The sequence below is a fragment of the Passer domesticus genome, chromosome 10 (genome assembly GCF_036417665.1).
Source record: "Passer domesticus isolate bPasDom1 chromosome 10, bPasDom1.hap1, whole genome shotgun sequence".
NCBI lineage: Eukaryota > Metazoa > Chordata > Aves > Passeriformes > Passeridae > Passer > Passer domesticus.
In genome coordinates, this window is record NC_087483.1 from 28,321,071 (window position 1) to 28,345,810 (window position 24,740).

The following is a 24,740-nucleotide window of genomic DNA, read 5'->3' on the forward strand; positions in this document are numbered from 1 at the left end:
CACCACAATTTTTTTCTGATGCTGATTCTGGGAGCAGGCACTGGCAGAAGGAAAACAGGAGTTGGTTTCTCCTGCCTCCAAGACACTCTGCCAGCACCACATCCCAGTCTGGGTGGGACCCCTGGCTCCTGGACTCCCTGGAGGGACCAGAGCACCTCACCTCTGGGATATTCCCATCTCATCCCCAGGACCAGGATCTCACTTCCATACAGCCATGGGTCCCCGTTAGCTGAGATTTACTGCCATCCCAGCCTTGCCTCTCAGCTTTTAATAGACTGTTTATGAGATGCCTGTAATAAACTCCAGGTTTATCTTGCCTGTGAAATCCTACTCCTTTCTTCCCTTGTTCCTCGCTGCTGACGCCACCGCCCGTCGGCAGCCTGTCGGTGGTGCACTGGGAGGGGAGGGCTTCCCGCAGGGAAACTGAGGCAGGGACAAGAGTCTTCCCAGAGATTTCTCCCTCTGTGTCCTAAGCCCCAGCTGAGCCGCAAGAGCTGGGTGGATGGCTGATAGCCCAGCCTCGGCACTTGGAACTTGATCAAACCCTCCCACCCAGCAGCTTTTGCACCCTTGCTGAGCTGTGCCTCAGTTTCCCCTTCCCGTCCTTCCACTGGGAGTGGGTGCCCCTTGAGGTGGTGGATGGGGCTCCCCTCAGTCACAGGGAGGGCAGGTTCTGTGCTTTGCACCTTTTCTGCCTGGATTTGGGTGGAAGGGCTGGTTGAAGTGGTGCTAGGAGTTTTCTGGGGGGGTCTCTGCATCACAGCTCACATCCTCCTGCTGTTCCTCTCTGCAGCAATGTGCAAGGAGACAGCCAGACGGGCATCTGCATCACCATTGAGCCTGGCTTGCTGCTCAAGGGTGATATCTTGGTAAGGATCATCAGCTCCCGGTGTAGGAAGCTGACAGGGGTTATGTGGATGCCTTGCCTCGGGACCCCCAGATTCCCCCTTGCCCAGATCTGGGGGCTTATCCTGATGGCCCATCCCTGTTCCCCTCTGCAGCTGAAGTGCTACCACAAGAAGTTTCGCAGCCCTACCCGTGACGTGATTTTCCGTGTGCAGTTCCACACGTGTGCTGTGCATGATCTTGACGTCGTCTTTGGCAAGGAGGACCTGGATGAGGCCTTCAGAGGTAACTGCCCTGGCACCTCCCTGCTCCAAACTCCCTCATCCTCCTGCCCCTGTAACTCTGGTATCGTCATGGGGACATCTGGGCACCCATCCCAGGTCCACCCCCGCCAAAACAGGGCACCCCTGCTCCAGCTGCGGGGTGTGGTGCTGCTTGGGAAGTGGTGGCACCATCATCCCTTTTAGTGCCAAAGTCATTACTGGTGCAGAGGGGCTGCCTCAGGTTGTTCTGGGGGCTAAGATGCACTGCCCCATGCAGGGATCTCCCCTAGCAGCTCCCAGCCTCAAGCTGGTCTGCTGGCATGTTTGGGGTGACTGGCTGCTCTGGAGCTATGGATGGAAATAGTCCCTTTATTCTGCTCTCTCCTTGCCAGATGACCGCTTCCCTGAATATGGGAAGGTGGAGTTTGTGTTCTCCTATGGCCCTGAGAAGATCCAAGGTATGGCTGGCTCAGTGCCATGGGGGTTTGGAGGTGGATGCTCTCTCCTTCTCCTCAGCTGTACCCTCTGCTCCCTCCCTTGTGACCTCCACCTGCCCCATTGCAGTCCCTTTGTCACCAGGGTGGTGTGAGGCATCCAGGCAGTAAGGCTCATCTAGGAGCACCCAGGGATGCCCTATGTCTCTTGCTCTCTTCCTCAGGAGGCTGCTCTCCAAAGCCCTTGCTGGCCCAGGAGAGGTGGAAGGAATGTTTGGGAATGAAGGACTCCCTTGCTCAGAAAGCCCAAACCCATGCACACTCATTGCCAGTCTGTGTGCTGGTCTCTAGGCAATCCCAAAAGCCCCAGGCAGTCTTGTACACCTTGTTTGTGAGTCTCGATGTACATCTTGTGCTCATCCATCTCTTGATGCTGCCATTCCTACACAAGTCTCCTGCCTTGCCTCATGCCTCCTGCACTTCTTTCCTTGCATGCACTTTTCTCCACCTATTCCCCCATTCCATCCTTGCTGGTTCCATTGTCATCCTGCCTGACCATCCTGCCTCTTTCCAGGCATGGAGCACCTGGAGAACGGGCCCAGTGTTTCTGTGGACTACAACACGTCCGACCCACTCATCCGGTGGGACTCCTACGAGAACTTCAACATCCAGCGCGAGGACAGTGCAGAGGGGGCCTGGGCTGAGCCACCCCTGCCCAGCAAGCACCTGGAGAAAGGTTAGGGCTCACAAGGTGGTCGACCAAAGTGTCCACGTGGAAATATCCCCTACCCCAGGACAGGGGACACTGCTGGGCAGCAGAGCTGGGGACAGGTGGCTGCTGATGGGCAGAGTGGCCATGGGATGGGAGAGCAAGATCTCGTGGACTTTGCCTTCTGCCACAGTGCCAGAGAGCTCAGGCTCTTTTCATCACTTAGCTGTCAAAGTGCTGTTTGCACAAGCAGAGTCCAGCCTTAGTTTATGCCCCAGAGTTTTAGGAAATCCAAACCCCATGTCTGCAGGACCATTAGGTATCCCAGCTGCAAGCATGGCAGGATGTAGATGTACCTTAGTTACCCCTAGGGGATGAGGATGTCTTAGTGGCCTTCGAGAGTCTGCTGCATCTCTGAGAGCTGGGATAAGCCCTTGTTGCAGCAAGTTGACTGCTGTCACCCACTTGGCAGGAATGGGCAGTACTTGTATGTCGAAGGGTGGTGGGCCTCTGTCCTGGAGGCAAGGCCAGCAGATGCCTGGGCTTTCCTGGCCAGATCTGGAGAGACGTCCCTGGAGCAGGGACAGCTGCGGTCCCTGATGTCCCTGAAGGTCACCGGCTGCTTTGAGTGGGAGCAGTGGATGGCAGTGCTCACAGTGGAGGGTGGGGGCTCTGGGTGCCTGGGGCAGTGAGAGTGTCTGTGCTGTGGTGGTCACATGGAACCAGAGCTGGGGTGGAGCTGGCATGGGCATTTGCCTTGGCACAGGGCAGTAAACAGGCAACTCGTGATGTGCAGGCTCAGCTGTGGGCTATGTGCAGGCTGGGGAGCTGTGGGTCCAGCCTCAAGCTGGCAAGACTGCCTGGCAGTCCCCTGCTGCCTGCAGAGACTGGAGTGCCTCATTGCATGTGTGTTCCCCTCTGGACCCTGGGCCTCAGTTTCTGCACCCCAGCCCCTCACAGGACTGCAGGGTAACCCCAGGACTCATCTCTGTACTCTCGTGGGGGTCTTGGTGAATATTGGGGCTGCAGAAGTATGCCAGGGCTCCTCTCCATTCCCCCTTAGGGGTCTTAGCAGGTGTCAGGGCTGTGGAGGTATTTCCATGCACCAACTAGGCTGTCCTCTGTGCTGGGAAGGGTGGCAGTAGGGAGTGAGGGCACCTTGAATTTGTAAACACTGCCCCAGTTTGGAGATGATCCGGGACTGTGCAAGGGTGAAGCTGCAGGCAGAAACCTGCCCTCTGACCCGTGCCAGCAGAAGCAGCTGCAGGAAGCCCATCTATAAGGGGTCTTTCCCAGCTGTCCCATGGGGCACTTTGAGCCGTGGTGGTGGGAGTCAGCATGGGCTCGAGGGGCTCCCATCTTTATCCCTCTCTCTTGTCACTTGTCCTCTTTTCCAGCCTGTCCCAAGCCAGGATGGGGACTCTGGTGTCTGGCTGTGCAGGGGGGGGTCCCTGTTTATGGTCGTTCTTGCCTTATTTGGTCAGGGAATTGCACGCCACATTTTTGGCACCACCAGGCGTGAGCAAGCGGCGTCCGGGGGCGGAGGGGGGTGAGGTTGGCACCAGGACCCACGCCGGGCTGGGCTCAGCCACTGCTCCTTGTCCCCGCCGCTGCCCGTCCTGCCGCCCGGCGAAGGCTCCCCGCAGACGGTCGCTGCAGCCCGGGCCAACGGGATCGGGATCGGGATCGCCTGCCAAACGGTGGGTGTCCCATGCCGCGTCCTGCCCGCCACAGCCGCTCTCACTGCAGGTGGATGCCCTTTCTCCAGCAGCTTTGTCTCAGCGTGGAGCACCCATAAGGGCTGGGGGGTGCCTGCCAGGGTGGGGTGGTCCTGTGGGACCCCAGAGCTGGAGGGGCAGGCGGGTGGCTGGGGGTGGTGCCTGTCCTGGTGTTCCCCTCACCTCTGCTGTGCTTATCTGCGGGGACTTGGAGAAGGGAATCTCACTGGCAGTGGGGTCATTGGTTGGCTAAGTTTTTCCAGAGTAGGGGGCGTGAGAGGGGGATCTGTACCATCACATCTTGCCATCTGGCTGAGGGGACACAGCTGGATTCAACAGGCTCTCTGTGAGCCGCTTCCATGGGGCAGGCTGGCCCCATCAGCAAACTCGCCCTCCTGCTTTACTCAGGCAGGGTCTCTGCTGCCCACCATGTCTGGGCTGCCCCATGGCACTTAGGGAGAGTGGGGTATGCTGGGATGCCCCCACAGCCTGTCCTTCTGCCCCTCAGCCATGTCTGCACAGCCTGGGGAAGGCAAGTGCTCTGCCTGCCCTCCTTCCTCCTCCTTGAAGGGGCTGTGGGGTCAGTGGTGGCTGCTTGGCAGGTTCTTGCTGCAGTCCCCATGGCCATTGATTGGCTGAGGGTGTTTGAAGGCTGAAGGGAGGTGATGGCATGCTTCATCCTCTGGCTGTTTTTGCAGTTGCCAGCACTGTGGTAGCTCTCCTTGGGATGCCAGGCTGGCTCCAGAGAGGCAGGAGGAGGCTGGCAGCTGGATGTGGCACTGCTGGGCTTGCAGCTGGTTGGAGGATCACTGCGGAGAAATTCTGGGGTACTGCAGATGCTGTAACTCTGTCTGGAGATAATTTATGGTCTGGTTTGGTTTTGCTTAGAAAACCAGTGCTGATGGAGAACAGGATGCTGGGGCTAGCATGGAGTCAGTGGACAGGTTGTCCTCAAGATCTGGGCCGTGTGAACTGGGATGTGTGACTGTTGTGGAGGGACCCCAAGCTCTGCTGTCCTGGGGTGGTGTGAGAAAATGTGAAATGGTTACAGCAGCTCCCTGTAACCACTGGTTCTTGGACCCACCCTGGGCTGGCACTGCCTGCCCTGTCTCTTTACCAGGCTGGGAAGAGAGTGGCCAGGGCCTGGCCAAATCCAACATCTGCGAGAGAGTTGCTAAATCCCTACCTGAGTCATGGTTCTGGCATAGGGCCCCCTGCAGCTCATCCCTGTCTTCTCACACATCCCCACTCACAGGGCAGGGCTGGCTGGAGTGGGGACTGGGATGAGCATCCCACCCTTCCTGTGAGGGGAGGTCACATCAGAGCCTGAACTACAGCTGACATGGCATAGGTCAGGGGTCCTGTAGCCCCACAAATGGAGCTGGATGCTGATCCCGCTCTTTTCCATGCAGGAGAAGGCCCCTCGATGGGGTCACTGTCATCTCTTTGTCCCCAAGGAGGACCAGCATCTCATGGGGTACACTTTTTCTAGTTGGGTGACATCCTGTCCCACTTATCAGGAGGGGCTGAGGCTGCCCAGGAGGGCAGGCCAGGCTGTGCCGAGGTGGAGAGCCAAATGGTCCAGGCCAGAGCTGTTAAATCCATTGCTGGAGATGCTGGCAGGCTGCTGCTCTCCCCTGTGGCTGGATTGGTCCTTAGGCCAGGCTTGCTGGGGAGGGGGGCCACTGACTCTCCTCTTGCCTTCCCCAGCTGACTAAAGCTGAAGGAATTCGCTTCCCCTTCCTTATTCTGCCCTTCTCCACTACTCTCTGCTCCAGCTGCTGCAAGGTAAGGGTTTGTTGAGGTGGGCATTTTGGAGGGCAGTGGGGATCTGCATAGGCTGGATGGGAACTCACAGGGAGTGTCCCCCTTGCTTCTGATTATTCCCCATGGGTGAAATGCTGGAGCATCTACAGCCTTGGGTAGATATTTCAGCTGGAGTGTGGCTATTCCCAGGCCAGGATCTGTCCTCTGACCTGGTATTTGGGGTTGTCATGTAGGGTGGGGGGTGGGGGTTGTTCCCACTGGGACCGGGAACCAGGCAGGGCTGGGTCGCAAGGAAAGAGAGACCAGCTGGTGGAAACTCAGCCCCTTCTCTTCCCCCTTTAAACTGTCCTTGAAGTCAAAACTTGTAGCAGTTCTGTGCTTAGGGCTGGGGTTGTCCCATGGCAGGAGTGGGGAGCTCCGTCTCTGTGCTCCTGCAGCCGAGACAGCCGGGAAAAAAAATAAGCAAACTTTGGAGGTTTTGGAAGGACGCTGGCTTGGCGTGTGGTAGCATCTGGGAGCAAACAGGGCTGTGAGTCAGGGGGCCGGCTGGAAACACTGCTCTCATCCCCTGCCGTCATCCATGGGGGTGTGGGAAACACGCGGTTTGGGGGATTAGAGTGGAGGGAGCCTCACGTTTTGCTGAGTGTATTGGATCATTTGGGGAGTGGAATCCTGAGCATGGGTTCGGGCAGGGGCCTGGATGTGGGGTGGGCTTGCTGTCACCTGGACGAGCAACTTGTGAGCACCATTCCAGCATGGATTTTGCTTGGGGTGGAGCAGTTTGGTCTCAGAGAGCTCTGGAGTGGATAGGATCATGCCATACCTCCTGTCACAGAGCAGGGCAGTGTGTACATCCCAAAAAAAGGGCTGGAATGTCCGTGCTTTGCCTGTGGCACTGGCAGGGCAGGAAAGGGGATTGTGAAAATGGGTCGGCAGGGTCGGTGCTTGTCCATGGCTGGTTTCCACTCCTGTTTAGCTGTGTAGTTATTCAGATGGAGAAACTCAAGTCTGCAGCAGGACACTTGAATGGCAGACCCGTCTGGGTTTCAGCTTCATGTGTGGTTTGGGAGAACATCCCCACCCTGAATGTGTCGCTGCTCTTTGGGGACAGGTGTGACACGTACACACAGGGGCTGGGCAGGGCTGGGTGTCTCAAACGAGGGGGTCACCCAGCGGGGTGATGCTCAGTGGACGGCGCAAGGTGGGCAGGCTGTCCAGCTGTCCGTCCTGCCTAGGAAACAGTTAACGCGGCGGAGCCCTGCCTGTGGAGGAAGTAGTTAATATTCATAGCTGGAAGCTGTCTGTCTGGCTGTCCTCCCTCCATGGCTCCCACCCTCTCCGCACCTCACCGAGGTTAACTCGGGCTGGGGCTGGAGCTTGGGCGGCCCCGCCGCTCTCCCGCGCCGCTCCCCTTCCCCTCCCGCTCCTCCCTGCGGTCCCTGTGTGGTCTGGGGCGGAGGGCAGCACAGCCGCACCTCCTCGCCTCCATCCTCCGGCCTCTCCCACCTTCGGCTCCTCCATCCTGCCCTGCAGCTCCCCGTGTCCCGGGATCCCCGTATCCCACCCCTTCCGGCGCCCCGCCGCCGTCCCGGTACCCCTGTCGCGGCCCCGCGGGACACGGCGCTGGAAGGGAATAGCTCCCTCCGAGAGGGAAAGCCAAGCCAAGGGACAAACGCCAGCCCGAGCCAGCTCCAGGCCGTCGGCTCCTGTCCTGGACGGACACACGGGGCTGGCTGTGGACGCCGTTGGAGCTGCCACCGCACCGGGCGCCCCTGGAAGGCTCTGGTGCGGGAAGGGGTGAAGGAAAGGGATTTTGCTGCCTGCTCCCTCCCTTCGCCTCGGATCTTTTAATCCCCGTCCTTTGGTAAGTCCTGACTTTGCTTCTCTCTGTGGGCTGGGTGGTGAGTTCATGGTTGTGGTGACCCACGGCTTGGACTGGGGTTGCTCCGTGCCGTCCTATCTGGTTACGGGATGAAACCAGAGATAAGGAGGCTAAACTCTTCCCTGTGAGATTCTGCTCGCACCCTACATCCTGCAACGGGTCCCGGCACCCCAGGGTCTTGCCTGCGGGCTGATGCTCCACGAATGCCTTGGGGCCAGAACTCTGGGTGCGGAGTGGAGGCAGCAGGTGGGATGCTGCTGGGGGCACGGCAGTGGGAGACACGGTGATGCCTCAGCCTGATCTTCTGCCGTGCACAGCATTTGGGGTTTTGGGCATGCGAGCTCACTCCCTCGGTACTGTCACACTTGTCCTGGACCAGTTTTTTTACTGGCTGTAGCCACAGGGGGCTGGAGAGAGAGGACAGAGCATTTCTCCTCTAGGGCAGCGAGCCTGGCAGCAGGGCTGGGACCAGGCTGGGCTCGGTGCTTCCCGCAGCTGCCTCCGTACAGCTGGAGCAGAGAGAGCCATGGCAGAGCTGCGTCCGGGGCTGAGCCCAGGGCAAACCCAGCCCACGATGGGATGGCACAGTCTGCCAGGCAGGAGCTACTCCGACCTTCAGGGATGAAATCTGACCTTGCTGGGAGCTGCAGACTCTTTGCAAAAGGGGTGCTAAGAGTCTGCTGCTTTGAGGGTGGCTGGTTTGGCTAAGGCGTTCTGTTCCATTATCCCTTAGTTTTTGTTTTTATTTTATTTTATTTTATTTTATTTTATTTTATTTTATTTTATTTTATTTTATTTATTTTATTTTATTGTTTTGTTTTGTTTTGTTTTGTTTTGTTTTGTTTTGTTTTATATTCAGCTTCTCGGGTGACAAAGTCATATAGTCACATGAGAGATAGTGTGGCCCAGGGATAGTGGAGGAGGCTTTAGAGTGGCAGCAAATAGCAGGATTTGTCTCATGGCATCAGAGCCCAGGACATACATGGGGTTGAGGACAGGATGAACAATCAGGTGTGGGGCAGAGCAGCCGTAGGACAAGGGCTTGGCTGATGGCTGAGCTGTCACAGGCTGTTCCTTACTACCCTGGTACTGCTCTAGGGGTGGGGGTGGCCACCAGCCCCCCTATGTCCTCTCCTCATCAGAGGTTCTAGGGAAGGTGGGACATAGCAGTTGGGGCTTTCTGTCTCTGCCATGAACTGCATTGTGCCCCATCCTGACCTCTCTTGGAGACATTTCTCCCAGCCGTGGGGCAGTACCCAGCCCAAAGAGTAATTAAAGCCTTTCCTGTCTATTTTCTCCCTTGGCACCACATGGCTACATTTATATTTATTTATTCCCTTTTCCTTTCTATTCCTCTGCCGTTGTTCTCCCAGCCCCCATCCTGGCTTTTGCCCTGTTTCTCGAGACCAGCCAGCACCATCACTGCCTTTCAGACAGGAGGGCTGTGCCTTTCCCCCGTCTCCAGGCAGTGTCTCAGCCTGTCCAGCATTGACACTGCCCCTGGATATGCTGCTTTTCTCTCTTTCCCTCCACGGAAAGGGCTTCCCCCCCTCTCTTACCCTTTTCCCCAGTATGGGAGGTGTTGTGGAGACAAATGCTACTGGCTCCTGGCTTTACTGGCTGGATGAAGAAGCTCTGAGTCTCTGGGAGAAATTCTCACTCTTTCCCGTACCAAGTGCCCAGAGAAGACCTTGCTGCCTGGTCCTGAGACATCTTCAAGCCAAGGGGAGGCTCTGGGGCTCAGCTGCCTCCTTGGGATACTGCCAGTGGGGATTCAGGAGTGGAAAACCAGCAACGAGGAGAGAGCTCTGACTTAGTAGGACTTGGGCTCAGTGTTATTACCCTCCTGTGCTTTGTGGTGGGGGGGGTTGCTGGCGTGGGAGCTGCCGGGGTGCGGGTGCGGCGGCGTGGGACTGGTTAAGCTGTCCCGGCTCGGAAGTGTTTTGCTTGCAGATAGGACCGCTCTGATTTCACACTATCGTGTTAGGGCCGTCTTCCGTCCCTGAGTCAGCTGCCTGGCCCCCCGCCAGGGAAGAGTCATTTTTTCCTCCAAAAGAAAGTGTTTAACACTGCTCGCGGGACCTTCCAGGAAACCTCGTCAGGGAGCTGGAAAAACAAGAGTCTGCAGCCTGGTCCGTGCTGTGCTGCTCTGGCGGGGGGAGATGTAGCTTGGGAACTATTCCCATTGCTGTCAGTGGCCAAGGTCCCTCTGTATCCCCAAAATCTGTCTGCCCCCTTGGAAAGGTTTAAGGGGTGGAGCTGGTTTTGGTGTTGGTGCTGACGGGTGTGATGGAAGCTGGGGGGCTCAGAACTGAAGGGCAGGATTACTAGTGATGATGCCATGCCCTGGCTGCCCCCAGCCTTTTGGGGCTGTGGAGCAGAGCCAGCTGCCCACGCTGGACTTGAATCACAGTGCCAAGACCTTCCTGCAAAGGAGATGCTGCATGTTCAGGGTTGGGCAGTGGCACTGTCAGTGTGGAAGCTCTAGGGCAGGTTGACCTGGCCTGAGAGAGGGAAGGGAAAGAACAGAAAGGGTGGGAGATGGTCTGTAGCCAGGGAAGAAAAAGTCAAGGATGTCTCTGTGTGGCTGGATCCGTGCATTATCTGGGAGGAGGGTGGGCAGGGGGAGGAAAGGTGGTGGGTCTGTGGTTCATCTGTCCTTCACCCGTGGGCTGAGTACATCCATCCAGCTGGAGACACAAAGAGCTACGAGGCCACATAGTGATTGCCTCCACCCGTCCTCCTACGGCTGTGGTGCATCTCCTCCATCCTCCCTTTCTGCCTCCCTGGGGCCACACGGCCCTTTGAGGCTGGATGAGCCCTGCGGAGCAGCGATCGCTGACTGTGTGGGTAGCCCCGGCCCCTGCCAGCCATGGAGGAGAATTGCCAGGAGTGATGCCTGGAAATAGCGCACGGGATATTTGGTGAATCCCAGTGGAGCAGGCAGCGCTTGCGTGCGAAGTGGGGGGCTGTGGGGGTATGGGTTTGGGGAGGACCTGGCTGCGATGTCTCTGCACGGTGGCGCCGGTGGGAGTGTGGAGGGTGCCGAGGAGACATCGATGCTGGTCGTTAAGTGTTCTGGCACACGGAAGAAATCGAAATCACCGGCTAATGGGACCCATTAGCTCCGTGCAGAGAGCCAGCAATTGATCTGGGGTCTCGTGTTCGTTTCTCCCCTTGCAGAGGTTGGGCACACACAAGGGCCCCTGGATGGGAGCCTCTACGCTAAAGTGAAGAAGAAAGACTCCCTTCACGGCAGCACCGGTGCCGTCAACGCTGCCCGACTCCCGCTCTCGGCAGCACCCAACCACGTCGAGCACACACTCTCAGTGAGCAGCGACTCGGGCAACTCCACCGCCTCCACCAAGACCGACCGGACCGATGAGCCGGCGGTGACCGGGGCACCCAGTGGCCAGGCGGTGCTGAGTCCTGAGGAGAAGCAGGAGCTGGATCGTCTCCTTGTTGGCTTTGGCTTGGAGAGTGCGCCGCCCATGCACAACCACGTGCCCGGCCCCGTGCCGGCACGCCTGCCCACCATGCCGGGCCGCCACGTGGTGCCGGCTCAGGTGCACGTCAACGGGAATGCCGCGGCACTGGTGGCCGAGCGGGAGACGGATATCTTGGATGATGAGCTGCCCAACCAAGATGGGCACAGTGTGGGCAGCCTGGGCACGCTCTCCTCCTTGGATGGCACCACCACTGCCAGTGAGACCGGCTACCAGGAGGCACCTCGGGTGGGCAGCCTGTCCTCCCTGCCCAATGGCCCCTCGAGCTGCAATGGCGCTGAGAAGCTGCTGAAGGAGGGGCTGTATGATGGCGAGCCGCTGTCCAATGGTGGCTACTCCTACAACAACCAGAACACCCTGATGGGCCACCACCTTCGTGACACGCTGCCTTCCATGCGGCCCTCGGCATCCACTCAGGAGCACCTGGCTGGCTACCCACAGCGCCTGCCGGGCTCCCACGCCCCAGGGTGGCTCCAGCCTCAGCCACTGCCCAGCTCCCAGCCCTACCTGTATGCCTACGAGCACCCCGGAACGTACCGCTCCCGGTCCTTCCCGGCAGTGGACACTGCCAAGTACGACATGAACCCGGCGCTGCCGCAGGCCCCAGCTCGCAGTACCAGCAGCCGGGAGGCTGTGCAGAGGGGCTTGAATTCCTGGCAACAGCAAGGAGGAAGCCGGCCACCTTCGCGGCTGCAGGAGGGCGGCATGGAGAGCCACAGCCCCAGCATCTCCAGCTGCAGCCCCCAGCCCAGCCCGCTGCAGACGGTGCCCCCACACAGCCACAGCATGCCTGAATTCCCCCGGGCGCCCTCTCGCCGGGAGATTGAGCAGTCCATTGAAGCACTGGATGTCCTCATGCTGGACCTCGCACCTGCCGTCCACAAGTCGCAGAGTGTGCCTGCCACCTCCCGTCAGGACAAGCCGGCCGGAGCCCTGCCCTCCTCCCTTTCGAGCCAGCCCATTGCTGGTCTCTACGCCCGGCCAACTCCACAGGTGGCCCAGCCGAGGTCCTTCGGCACGTCCGTGAGCCCCGTGGTCTCTGAGCCCGGGAGCAAAGCCTATTCACCCGGAGAGCTGGACTATGGGGTGCATGATTATCGGGAAACCTATTCCCCCTACAGCTACCAGCTGGCACCGCTGCCAGAGCCCAGGAGCTACAGCCATGCCCCGGTCGGAGCACAGATGGGCACTGCCCCACTCAGCACCTCGTGCTACAGCCCTGTGGGGTCTCAGCAGCAACTCACCTCCTCCCCACCTTCCCCCACCGTCCCAGCACAAAACCAGATGCCCCTGAAGGGACCGGAGAGCTATGAAGACCTGTCGAGGTCGGCAGAAGAGCCCTTGAATCTGGAGGGCCTGGTGGCCCACAGGGTGGCAGGTAGGATCCTTTGGTTTCTTGGGGGAATGGGGAGGATCGCATGTCCCAAGGTGCTGGAGCACACAGGGGTGGCATGCATGGTAGGGCTGGGGATAAGTGGTGTGGAAACTCCTTGTCCGTGCTGGATCTGGGCTTGGGACTGAGCCACCTGCCATGGAGACATGCAGGGCAGGGGAGCAGCCTGTGCAGCTCTTCTTTGCTGAGATCCTCCTTCGTAGCTTGCTTTCTGCAGCAGCATTGCCCAGAGGTGGGAGGGGGTGGCTGAGGGTGTCAAATCCGCCCCATCCTGTTGGGGTAACAGGGCTGGTCTGTCCTGGTGGTGGGGCCAGTCATTGGATCTCAGGGGAATATCTTTCTTTTGGGGAGAATATGGAGAGTTTGGGGAAAATGTTTTCGTCTCTGGCTGAGGTTGTCCTGCCTGGACCCCACATGGACATGGTGTTCTTCCTGCCTGGAGCATGATCTGGTGTAACGTCCCAGCAGAGAACTTCACTTGCCTTGTGTTTGATGTCGCTGTGCTCATCCCTGATTTCAGCCTCTTCTTTTTCCCCTGGATTGCTGGGTTTAGTGCTCGGACCTCCTCCTTGGGCAGCAGGGGTGCTGCTGGAGTGGGGACTAGGCTTTTGGGAACTAGGCTTTTGTCTGTCAGCTGTACTTCTGGCCCAGCTTGGCCCAGGGTGGTTTGAATCTGGACCTAGCTGTGGAGCAGTGGTCAGGGGCTGGGAAGACATTTCCCAGCCCTACCAGAGAGGTTTGGTGCTTGGCTGGGTGCACTGCCGAGTGTCGGTGCTGTGGCTGGATGAGGCCATTAGCTCTGTGCTGAGGAGGGCAAGCTGCCTCCACCAATCCCCTGCCCTCCTGCAGCTCTAGCTTGGGGGTTTTGGGGACACAAGAGTGTCCCAGCTGCCCGGAAGGAAGGTGCCATAGTGCTGTGGCAGCTTGGTGCCCTCCCTTCCCACTGCTTCGGCTGCAGTTGTTCAATTGTGGAGTGACATTTGGGAAGGGTTTGGGGCTGTGGGCCAGCTCGTGATGCTGGGGCTTGGCAGCTCCGTCCCTTCCAACTCTGTGCTCAGTCCAGAAACTCGCCCGGCATTAGAGGGAGGGGGAAAAGGCTTGGCTGGAAAAATCCAACAGCATCAACCTCCCAGGAGTGGGGACTGAGTCACAGGGTGGGGGGCAGGAGGGGTGCAAGTGGCAGGAATGGGATTGAGGAGGGTTGTAGGGTTGTTTGAGGAAGTTTGCATCCATCTGAACTTGACCTCTGTGATCCAGATCAGATTCACAAAGGGTCCTGGGGCTTTTGCAAAGCATTTATACAAACCTAAGGACACCCAAACTGCGCTGTATGTCTGGATTTCATATAAGCAGCACATACCTGCCCTTCTCTGCTGCCCCATATGAAGAATTAAAATGGGCTGGAAAGGTAGACAGTTCTAAGGAGAGGAGGAAGAGTATTTGCAGTGTGTGGGAAATGGATTTTTGGTGGTGTCTACCAGAAACATCCATCCCCCAACCTTGAGTCAGGTCCTCAGGGCTGGGCTGGGGTCACTGTCATCCCCTTGCAGCCACTGGGTTTCCCAGGGAGGAGAGAGGCATATGGGGGACGGTCCCCAGCCTGTGGCCACCTGTCTCTGCTGGAGCTGGGCCTTCTCTGCTGAGGTGGGGACAGCGCAGGCGGGTGGCCTGACCTCTGGCAGGAACGAGGTGTCCTGAAGCCAGCGTTGGGAGGGGACAGCCAGCGGGGACCGTGGGGCATGGACATGTTTGTTTACATTCCCTGCTGCTATAAATTGCCTGTGTGTCCTGGCGCAGAGATGAGGAGCATCTCACACCTCCTCTGCTCTTGTTGGGGGAGTGCTCCCATTCCTTTTTCCCGCTGATGATGGAGGGGAAGAGATGGCACAGGGCAGCGCTGGCATGCCCAGCATCTCCCACAGAGGGGAGGTGGTCCTGTCATCCTTTAAGAGCCTCTCATCTCCTAGCAAGATGACAGGATGGTCCCGTCATCCCCGTCTTGTCCCAGCCCTGAGCATTCAGTGGTGAAGGGGACCTGCATGGTGCCATCCCTGAGAGGATGGTGGTGAGGCAATTGTGGTGTTGCACACCACAATTGCCTCATGTATATATGACTAGGAGCCACCATTGATTTCCCATATGGGTTTACGTGGTGCCTAGAGCCAGGCAAGTTGGCTGATGGAAAAGCAGCTCCAAGCAGAGCCTGAGATCCTTCAGACCCCAAATGACCCCAGATTCATCTGTTGGACCCCAGCTAATATTTTCTCTTTCTCTCTCTCTACCCCCATGTTGTATCTCGTGACATTTGTCCTGTCCTGTCTGCCCCTTCCTCTCTCTGTGGGGGACTGTGTCTGTCCTCTGTGACCTCCCACCCTCCTTGCACTCCCTGTCCTGGTATGCTGGCAGAGTACAACGCCAAGCTCAGGGAACTCAACAAGAGCACCAAAGTCCCCCGTCCTCCTCTGAGCCAGCAGCGGTCCTTCTCCGGTTCGTTCATTCCACCTCCTTCCTTTTCCCTCCTTCCTTTTCCCTCCTTCCTTGTTCTCCAACCTTCCCTATGCATCCTTCTCCTTCCCTCTCTTGCACTCTTCCCCTCTCTCGTCCTTCCTTCCTTTTCCCATCTTTTCTCTCTCCTTCCCTTTCCTTGCTCCTTCCCTCTCATTCTTCCTTCCTCCTCTATGCATGCTGAGTGATCTGTGTGTTGCATGGATATGGGATGGAGGGAGGCTCAGGAGATTTATTTCCATGCAGGATTGATCCCTTTTCCCAGCAGAGTAATGGTCAGGGTTCCCATTGAGCTCCTTCAGTGATGGGGGAGCCCCCGGCCCTGGGTACAGACTCCTCTGCCCATGCTTGGTTTTGCATCTCATCCAAGCCTGGCCCTGCTTGCTGGTGGGGTTTTCAGTGCTGGGCCAGTTCTGGACCCTTGCTGCATCCCCTCCAAGCTTTGCCCTGACCATGACTCACCCCCTTGGGAAGCAAGGGCTGGGGTGCAGCTCCACAGAACCCAGATACAGCCAGTTGTCAGCCCAGGAGGGTCTCTTCTACATCAGTTTAGGGATTCCCATGTCTTGGTCTGCAGCTGGAGGGTGTAGGTTGCCGAGGCTGGATTTTATACAGTGTGACTTCTGCTCCTTGAAGGTGAGTCTGCCCTGGGTGATGTGTGCTGGTGACTTGCTTGGTGCTTGTTGTGCACCCCCTTGTTGCAGGGCAAGGAGAAGGTGGGAGATGGAATGGGGCTGGGGAGTCACCATCTTTCTGTGTGACCTTTCTCTCCCCACTGGCACCTTGGGTTTCTCCCCAGGAGGACCAAAGTCCTCCTCCTCCCTCCCAGTCCTCAGCACAGAGTAAGGCAGGATGTGGGGAGCAGTCTGTGCCAGGATGGGGTGAGTTGGGCTCTGGTGAGGAGCAGCACGGGACAACATCTGCTCCTCATGCAGGCAGGGAGTGAGTTTCCATCTCTCTTCCCTGGGTGTTGTGTGTCCCTGTCCACATCCCGAGGGCCTTGGGCTGCTTCTTTGTTCTCTCCTGTCCACTCTGGGGATATCACCTGGCTCTTGTCTGGCAGTAGTTCTAAAATCTCCTGGCCTAAAAGCATCTACCTCCTGATTTGGCCTAAAACCTGGCTCCCTAGCTGCGAAATTAACTGGGTTTGCCATAGCTCCTGTTTCCTCCTTCCCCTGCCGTTGTGCTCCCTGCCCTTCCCCAGCCCTAGAGCTGTGCTGAGTCTGAGGGCAGTGGGTTGGAACTAGGTTAGGTACTTAAATGAGCAGCAGGAGGAGTGACAGTGTGTTGGGTGAGAGGGTGAGGAGTGGGGTGCAGGCTGTTGCTCCCCATTTGTGAACAGGAATCTGCCATCCTGCAGCCAGCCACAGCGTCCTTGGGAGTCCAGAGACAGCACTGTGGCTAAGGGAGGCTGTATGTCTGCTGAGGGGGCAAAGCAAGCTGGGGAAAGGAGAGTTTGTTTTTCAAGCATAGTTTCCATCCCATAAATCACCCAGGGGGTCGGGGGAGCCATGCTCAGAGCCTGGGTTTCCTCCAGGCTTTGCTCCGGGCGGCCTGTGAAGTTTCCCACTCTCCGCTCCTGAACAATGAGTCCCTTTTTTTCCCTTCTCCTCCCTCCCCTCCCTGTGGCCCCGGCCGCTTTCCATGTCTGGGGAGTGGAGCAGCCAGGACTTGCTGAGCTCCTGGGTGTCCCAATGGGCCAGATCCAGCACCCTGTGGTTAGGTGACGTGAAGCCCTGGGGACGGAGCAGGGGAGGGAGTCCCATGCTGCAGATGCGTGATGTGCACTGGTAGCCAGGCTCCATCCATCTGCCGTGTTTAGTGCTTCCCAAATGAAAACTGCAAAGCAAGGCAGGCGTGCACAGCTCGGGGAGCTGGTCCCTGCCTCTCTGAAGTGCTCGGGCCTTGCAGCATTCACTTTGGAATGGGCCAAGGGATGCTCCTGGTGATGCTCCTGCAGTGTTCAGGAGAACCCATATTTCACAAAATGGAAGGAAAAAAAGAAAATATGAGAGTTTGCTTTTTTCCCCCCCAGTATCTTGTGCTCACAACTGCAGGCTTCAGTTTCTTCTTTTTTTTGCTTCCCTTAAAGTGAAGAGCAGGACAAAATATATGGCGTGGCCCTATGCAATGCTGCCCATACCTGCAAGACAACTTCCCAGGGACCCTCTCGCTCCCCCTGTTCTCTCCACGGGTCTTTTTAATGGCCATCTCCCGTGCCGGTGAGCACCTGCAGAAAGGATCGGGAGTTGTGTTTCAAAGCTGCTCTTAGTGGAATTTTCCAGGCCGCCTCTGCGGCTGGAGCCAGCCCCGTTGGCTCGAGTCCCCCGCCTCGCAGCCTGGCCGCCTCTCCCCCCGAGCCGCGATTTTATTGTTGTTGCCATTCACTGGGCTGATTATTTAGAAATGCGCCCAGGCCACCTCCTTGCTGCTGCCCTCGCAGCCCTTGCCCCGGGCCGGGAAGGCTCTGCTGTGTGTGCCGAGCAGTGCAGAGGGGAGGTCAGCGGGTGCGAGGCGTGGGTCCCATGCGGAGCCCCCGGGAGTGAGGGGAAGCAGCTGATGGCTGGTTTTCCTCCGCCAGCCCGTGGGAAAGGAGTTGGTGTTTGAAAAGTGCATTTCCTGGAGCGTGATGCTGGCCTTTCTCCTTTTTCTTTTTTTTCTTTTTTTTTTTTTGTACTTTTTCTCCTTTTTTCTTTTTTTCTTCCCTAATGTGCTGACCAAGGGGAGCATGCGTGCTCAACGATTGTGGGAAAAGTAGAGGGGACAGTGTTGTCACCTCTGGTAGTGGTTGGAGTGTGAGTCCCACGGGGCTCTGAGCTGTGCCCATGGTACTCTGTGGGGTTGCTGTGCACTGAACTCAGCATCATCATCCATGAGCCCAGATTAACCTCTTAACCAGGCAAGGTGGGAAAGAAAGTGTGTTTGGGCACTGTCGGGTGCTGGAAGAGTTGAGCTGCCCTGCCCTGTGCCAACTGTGTGTCCCTGAGCTTTATCCCAGCCAAGAGGATCTCTAGAGCCCAAGAAATCCATTCTCCTGTGATGACTTGGTCACTCTGTTTTTCCCCCCAGCCTGTGGACATTGGTGGCACATACTGCTGGGATCTGGGAAACACATTTGGGGAGAGATGGAGGGGAGATGCTGGATCTCTCCTTTTAGAGAGGCTTTGCACTGGGACAGTGTTTTTTTAGGATTCCCTGCACCATTCCTCTGATGGGTTCTTTCTTCTTTATCCAGTGCTCCCTCTGCCTTGGGGATTCACAAAACCAGGCTTTTTCCACTGCTGTGGTTGAAGCCACATCTGGCTGTGGGTGCAGGGATGCAGGCTGAATACAGCTGGCCTTGTGCTGGCTGATTTGGTCATTTCCCACTATGATGATGTCGGGAGGCCCTGTTGCTTCCCTGCTCTGCAGGGATGGGCTGTCTGGACTAATCTCAGGATGCTCTTGTCCCTGCTGCCGGAGGTTGTTGTCCCTGACAATCTAATGGTGCTTGGGGGGGCTAGTGCAGCATTTCAGCCACTAGCCACAGCCCTGCCTTGCTCTGTCACCTGGTCTGGGGTCACTGTGGTAGGGTATATCTGCTCCAGCTACCCATGCTGGTCTGGGGGTTTGATGCAGGCGAGTGCTGAAGCTGAGACCTCTCAGGTCAGGCCTTGAAGCATCTCCTGCTGGTCCCCATCTCAGCCGGCAGCTCCTCACCCCTCTGCCACGCTGTGCTTGCCCTGCAGGGGTGCAGTCCCGGGAGAAGCCTCTGGAGGAGAGCGCCATTCCTGCCCGCAAGCGGACTCCCAGCGACAGCCACTATGAGAAGAGCTCACCAGAGCCCAGCTCGCCCCGCAGCCCCACCGTCCTGTCACCTGAGGTGGTCAGCACCATCGCAGCCAACCCTGGAGGGAGGCCCAAAGAGGTGGGCTGGAGTAGGGACGACTTGGTCAGCATTCACAGCATCCACAGAGCTGGGGATCCGTGATGGTTGTTGTGGTGGTGGTGAGGGTGGTAGTTAGGAGGGAGGAGGTGAAACCCTTCCCTTTGCCCCCTCTGCCCTCTCCTTGGGGTGTCCTAGAGGTTTTTGCCCATCACAGGGATGGGACTGACTCTTTCTCCTGCTCTCCCCAGCCTCACCTCCACAGCTACAAGGAAGCCTTCGAGGAGATGGAGGGTGCCTCCCCCACCAGCCCACCCTCCAGCGGTGGTGAGATTTCTCCCCCCACCCCAGCCTTCCCTGTGTCACCACAAACCCCTTACTCCAACACCTGTAAGTGCCATGCCTCCGGGAGGCACAGGGGCTCGGTGGGTGGCTCTGGGCAAGCCAGAAATTTGCCAAGGGTCAGACAGCTCCAGGTTCCAGACACCCACTGCCATGTTAACCACTCCTCCTCTCCATCCTCCTTTCTCCTCCACATCCTGCCACTCCATGCTGCTGTCAGCATCCCACTTACTTCAGCATCACATGCTTGGCACCCTCATCTTGGCTTTTTCCCACCCTCCACTCACTGGGGTGTTATTTTGATGGGATCCCAAGGTGGGATGAGGGGAGAGGCATGCTATGACCCCATCCCATCCTGCATCTCCTCATTTTTCCTACTGGCATGGCATGAAAAGAAGCAAAACTGCAGTGGGAGGGAGGCAGGAGGCACTGAAGATCAGGAGGGCAGACTCACACCATGTCACTTCTTGCTCTTGGTTTCAAAGGCAGGAGGGGCAGAAGGCTGGGATGCATGCTCTCTGCATGCAGCTTGTCTCCTCTCCTCTGTTCTGACTTACCCTGTCTCAGTCGTGGTGGGTTTGTGTGGACTGGGTTTGTGTGACCAGCTTGAGCAACGAGCCCTGAGGAGCAGCCACACGTCAGCACAGCACGGCTGGGGCCAGAGCAGTGCAATGGAGCAGCCAGTCAACTGGGAAACCCATTAAAAAGATGACAGCCCCCCCATCCCCTCTAAAACACCTCTGTAGGCTGAAGGCTGAGGGATGCTCTAGGGCTGGGGATGCCTGGGCTGAGCACAGCCCCTTCTGATGCCATGCCCTGGTTGCAGTGAAGCCACCTGCCTCCCACAGCTCAGCCTATGGGGCTTGGAAAACTTAACAGTTTTCTTCTGTACTGTTGCTCTTCCTTCCCTGCAATCCTCTGATATTTGAGCCCTGTCTCTTGGGAGGAGATGAGTGTGGGAGCATTGCCGGGGTGCTTGGCAGCTCGGAAATGGCCCTGTTGTTCCTGGGGACTGAGAGCTCGGCCCTGGGGCAGCAGCAGCTCCTTTGGCAGTGGGTCAGTGGCTTTGGGAGATGAGTCACTTGCAGAGGTGACGGGAACAGCCTGGCTGGGGTCGTGGCCCTGAGACAGTGCTGCTTATCCAGCACCAGCCAGGGAAGCCTGAGAAGCTTGAAGTTGCAGCTTTCAGGCTTTGCCAAAGTGGCCCTGAGGGATACAGGAGCAATTCCCCTCTGTTGGGAGATGGTGGTCCTGGGAGAATTCCTGGCCCTGTGAGGACCCTGCTGCTCATCAGCCAGCTGAGGTGTGAGCTGACATTGTGACTTGGGATCAGCTGGATTTCAGGGAATCAGACACCCACTGGGGAAGGTGCTGCTGTCTTAGTTTCCCAGGAACTTGGCTGCTCAGCTGCTCCAGCCCCAGGCTGCTGGGTGGACCTGGCTTCAGGGCAAGGGTCTGGCTTTCCTCTGGACCTCCCACCATCCACTGCCTCCCAGCCTTGCCACAGGCCCCGTGCCTGTGCCACCAGGCAGACATTCAGACACTGCTGGAGGCTCGTGCCCTTTGGTCTCTCTTGCTGAAGATGATGCCCTGAGGTTTCCCCTGATATGGGAAAATACATCATCAGGGAGTGGGGCAAACCCAGTGGGTAGGAGGGGAGAGGAGGTGCACTCTGCTTGGGGCAGTCTGCCCTGCCCTATGAAACCCCACTGCCATCCATACCATAGCCATACACACAGTTCCTCCTGGTGTGTATGTCTGGGCACAGGGGTGCAGAACTCACATGTGCATTGCCAGCCCTCTGTGTGAACATGCTCATCCACCCATTGAGCTGGTCTGGAGGGCAGGGGAGGGGGGCAGGGATTTTTTGGCAGTCCTTCTGTCCCTTTTGTGGGGGTGATGAGCTGCTCTGGGACAGCTGGATTCCAGCTCAGCCAGATGTGGGGGTTGGGAGAAAGGAGTTCAGGTGTGGGAGAGCTGGGTTGGGATGGCTGTTCACATAGGGGAAATGAAAGGGGCTTCATGTCTTTATGGTGGGACTTCATGGGGATGGTGCTGGGAGATGGGGTCTGGGCCTGTCCTGATGGGAGCTGCCCCCTTTCTCCATCCTGCCAGCTTTGCAATGGGGCAGGGGGCTTGTTCCCAGTCACCTCCCGCCCCGTGTCCTCCCAAATGAAGAGGGGGATCAGTATCCTTCTGCAGGGTGTTGCTTCACACGAGGGCATCTCGTGTTCTCAGCAGCCCTTCCTTGCAGCCAGTGGGTGGGATGGGCTACGGGGTTCTGAACCTGTGGGCAGCTCCAGCCTTGCTGAGGCGTCACCTCCCAGCCCTGCACTAACATTTTGTGTCCCCAACAGTGCGTTCTCCCCCTGGCCTGGCCAAGACCCCGCTCTCAGCCCTGGGGCTGAAGCCCCACAACCCGGCTGAGATCCTGCTGCATCCAGTGGGAGGTGAGTGTGGCAGGAGTGGGGACTGCAGGCAGATCTTTCTGTGGGGGCATCTGTGAGGACACCCTGGAAGGGCCCCTGGTTTGGGGAAGGCACTTCCACCTCCCTTTTGGGGCCAGGTGGCTGTGGGGGTCCTTGTTGCCTTTTGTGGGGCCTCTGGGACTGTGTAAGTGTGGGGGATGCTGGTCTGCTCTGGGGGGCTCTGCACAGTAGGGTCTTCAGCAGTAAAGGCTAGTGGATAACCCTGTGGCCCTGTTTCCTGCCCAGCCCCATATTCTTCCCTCTCCCACCCCCTACATTCCTTCTCCTCCCTAGGACAGCTGGAGACAGTTTGCTCTCTGGGAGCTGAGCCTGTCAGCCAGAACAATATCCAGAGCTCTTTGCATCCTGGACAGCAGTCTTTTAAGTGCAAAGGCCCTGCTGACCTGGGGACGTGTCCTGGAGTAGCCTGCCAAGCCAGACCATACTGCTCCCCAGCACCCAGGGCCCCTTCTTCAGCCAGTTCAGGGCTGACTGTGACCTCCTCAAACCCATCTAAGCCTGGGGGCCACAGGTTGATTGAGCTCACACTGCAAGACCCTTATCCCTTTGCTCTCAAGGGTGAGCTGATGCTTTTTTGGTGCTTGCTGGGCTTTTTGGAGCAGCACTTTGGTTACTCTCTTCTGCACTGTCCCCTCTTTCCCATCTGAAGCCACCCTCCTAGGTTCTGGACATCATTTCTGGGATGTTGATGTGATGTGAGGGTGTCTGAGGCTGGGTTTTAGTTTGGAGCACTTCCTGTGTTGGGAGGTGTGGGGCTCTCCTTTGTGCTCTGTGTGCCCCTGCCTGAGCAAGGCAGAGCTGCTTAACTCTGATTTCTCTTTCTGTCTCGCACCTCCCTTCCTCCTCTTCCCACTCCCATCACTCCCCTGCCCCTCCATCTCTCAGAGCTAGAAGGGGAAGCGGGCGGTGACTCTGAAGAAGGTAAGAAAGGCTTTTCTTTCTCTGTATGTCTCTGTCTCTCTTCCTCATGCAACCTCCCTGTTGGCACTGTCACTCAGAGCAGGCCCAGGTGTCTGTTCCAGCAGCCTTCCCTTGCGCTGTCCCTCAGGGATGTAGGAGCCTGAGTCTTGCCTGCTGCTCCCTTTAGAGGAGGGGCACAGCATGCCTTGTGTCATGGTAGGACTTCTCAGTGTCCAAGCTGGACCTGAAGGTCTCTCACCCTGTCTGTGTGGCAGTCATCTGTGGGGACTGAGAGCTCTTTGTCAGTGAGTCTCATCCTTACTGGTGGCACGCTGGGGATGCTGGCACGCTACAGCCAGCTTTGGATGAGCCTGGCGGGGATCTGGGAGCAACAGCCCCAGTTTTAGTCTCCTTCCCTCCCCTTTTGGCTTTGCTGTTGCCATTCAGAGTGAAAATAAACCAAAGTGCAGCACAAAAGGTCAGCAGGCGCAGAGGCCACCAGTGTGTTGCCAGCAGAGCCGGCTGGGCAGTGGTGCAGCACCAGCAGCTGGTGCACATCTTCTGCCCAGGCAACTGCCCAGATTCCCCCCACCTCTCCTGTCTGTGGGTTGTGCCCCTTTGTGGATGCCAAGCATGGGGCTGAGCTGGGACATCGGTTCAGTGTGGCTGTGCTGACGGTGCAGGCACTGTGGGCTCTGGGGTGGCACAGCTCGTGTGGGGACAGAGGCTTTGGGAGTTCCTTGGCATGCTGCCTGCTAGGTAACGGTTGTTGGGTGGTTTTGCTTCCTCCTTTAATGATTTTTTGCTCCCTCAGAGCTGGGATGAGGAACTGTATGTTCAGGATGGGTTTTGGGGAAAGAGTGTCTCTTCTGGGTGGGTGTGGTGCTTCCTCTAGCCCTAGCAGCCATCAGCATTTCTCCTTGGAAATTTCTCAAAATGCACACAACAAAACCTGAACACTGTGTAATAGTGGAAAAAGTGTTTGCTTGAAAAAAATGTTCTACTTTCAGAACTGATTTTTCAATTATGGCTTTTTGGATACATTAAAGGAAGCAAAGCTGGGATAAAACCAGGCTTTTGCCCCATAAGTTCTCCCAAGCTTTACCATTTCTGTGCAGCTTTAAGCCTCCAAAGACTCAAACATTGCCTCTCCTCTCCTTCCCACTAAACCCTCAGGAGCTCAAGCTGTCCTGCATCTCTGTCCCCTTGCATGATGACCCCCAAGCGAGGATGTCCAGTGACCCTGCACTGCCCAGGCTGAGCGGCCACCATGGGTCTCTTGCCCTGCTTCATCCTTTGTAAAATGATATTTTTGGGCATTGAATCTCCAGTTCTGAGAAGGGACTGGTGTTTGGGCTTACTGCTGGCTTAGAACCCTCAGCACTTAGCCACACATTCCAGGAGCCACACTCCAGGAGGGGCAGTCCCTGCCCCTCTGTGCTCTGCCTAGCAGATCCCAGCTGGAATGGCTGCCCTGTGTATGGGGTTGGAAGATGCTTTGGCCGTGTGGGAGCTCAGGATGTGGCTGTCAGCTCTGAGGAGGCTTTAAAACAGCCTGACACAGATGCAGCTCTGGGGATTTCTGGCCAGTGTGCAGCCCTGCTTGGATTTGGGATTCCCAAACAAATGCCCGTCTCCTTGGTGACTCAGAGCTTCTCTATTTTCCCACCCATTTTCCCATCTCCAGGGTCCCTTCCAAGAAAACACAAGGAGGCAAGATCAGATTTTTCCACCTAAAAAAATCCTGCCTGAAATTTCCTAACTTTTCTTTTCTTCTGTCCTGTATTGAATCAGTGTACCAGAACCTGTGCCCATGGCCACACACCTCACTGTGGCACAGCCCCCAAGCCCCCTGCTCCTGCCTTTTTAGGAGGGGCTGGCATTTTCACAGCCCTATGGTCTTAACCTCTTGCAGGCTGACTCATATGTACTGTCTGGCTAATTTTAGTCTCGGCTGGGGAGCTGGGAAGGGGAAAAGTGAGTAGCTGTGAAATTAATTTAATTACCTAAGCTGCAATGGATTTCTTGCAGCTGCCCTGGGTAGTGCCTCATCCCTGCCACTCGGGATGTCCTGCCTTAGATGCTGGTACCCAGCCTGTGTAGAGGTCCATCCTCTGGTTT

General features: G+C 57.4%; 1 protein-coding gene across 16 annotated transcripts in view; it reads left to right on the plus strand.

Annotated features, from left to right (window-relative positions):
* TNS1 (tensin 1) overlaps nucleotides 1–24,740 on the plus strand; it is a 68,630-nt gene that overhangs the window by 30,936 nt on the left and 12,954 nt on the right. For 8 of the 16 annotated variants that reach the window (XM_064434873.1, XM_064434876.1, XM_064434867.1 and 5 more), the window contains 10 exons: nucleotides 794–869; nucleotides 1,002–1,131; nucleotides 1,502–1,567; nucleotides 2,118–2,279; nucleotides 10,803–12,503; nucleotides 14,925–15,005; nucleotides 18,752–18,930; nucleotides 19,140–19,278; nucleotides 21,588–21,680; nucleotides 22,605–22,640. In XM_064434873.1, the coding sequence (XP_064290943.1) occupies nucleotides 794–869; nucleotides 1,002–1,131; nucleotides 1,502–1,567; nucleotides 2,118–2,279; nucleotides 10,803–12,503; nucleotides 14,925–15,005; nucleotides 18,752–18,930; nucleotides 19,140–19,278; nucleotides 21,588–21,680; nucleotides 22,605–22,640 (2,663 nt within the window). The remainder of the gene's footprint in view (nucleotides 1–793; nucleotides 870–1,001; nucleotides 1,132–1,501; nucleotides 1,568–2,117; nucleotides 2,280–10,802; nucleotides 12,504–14,924; nucleotides 15,006–18,751; nucleotides 18,931–19,139; nucleotides 19,279–21,587; nucleotides 21,681–22,604; nucleotides 22,641–24,740) is intronic. The other 8 variants (XM_064434872.1, XM_064434869.1, XM_064434875.1 and 5 more) reach the window with 8 other exon arrangements.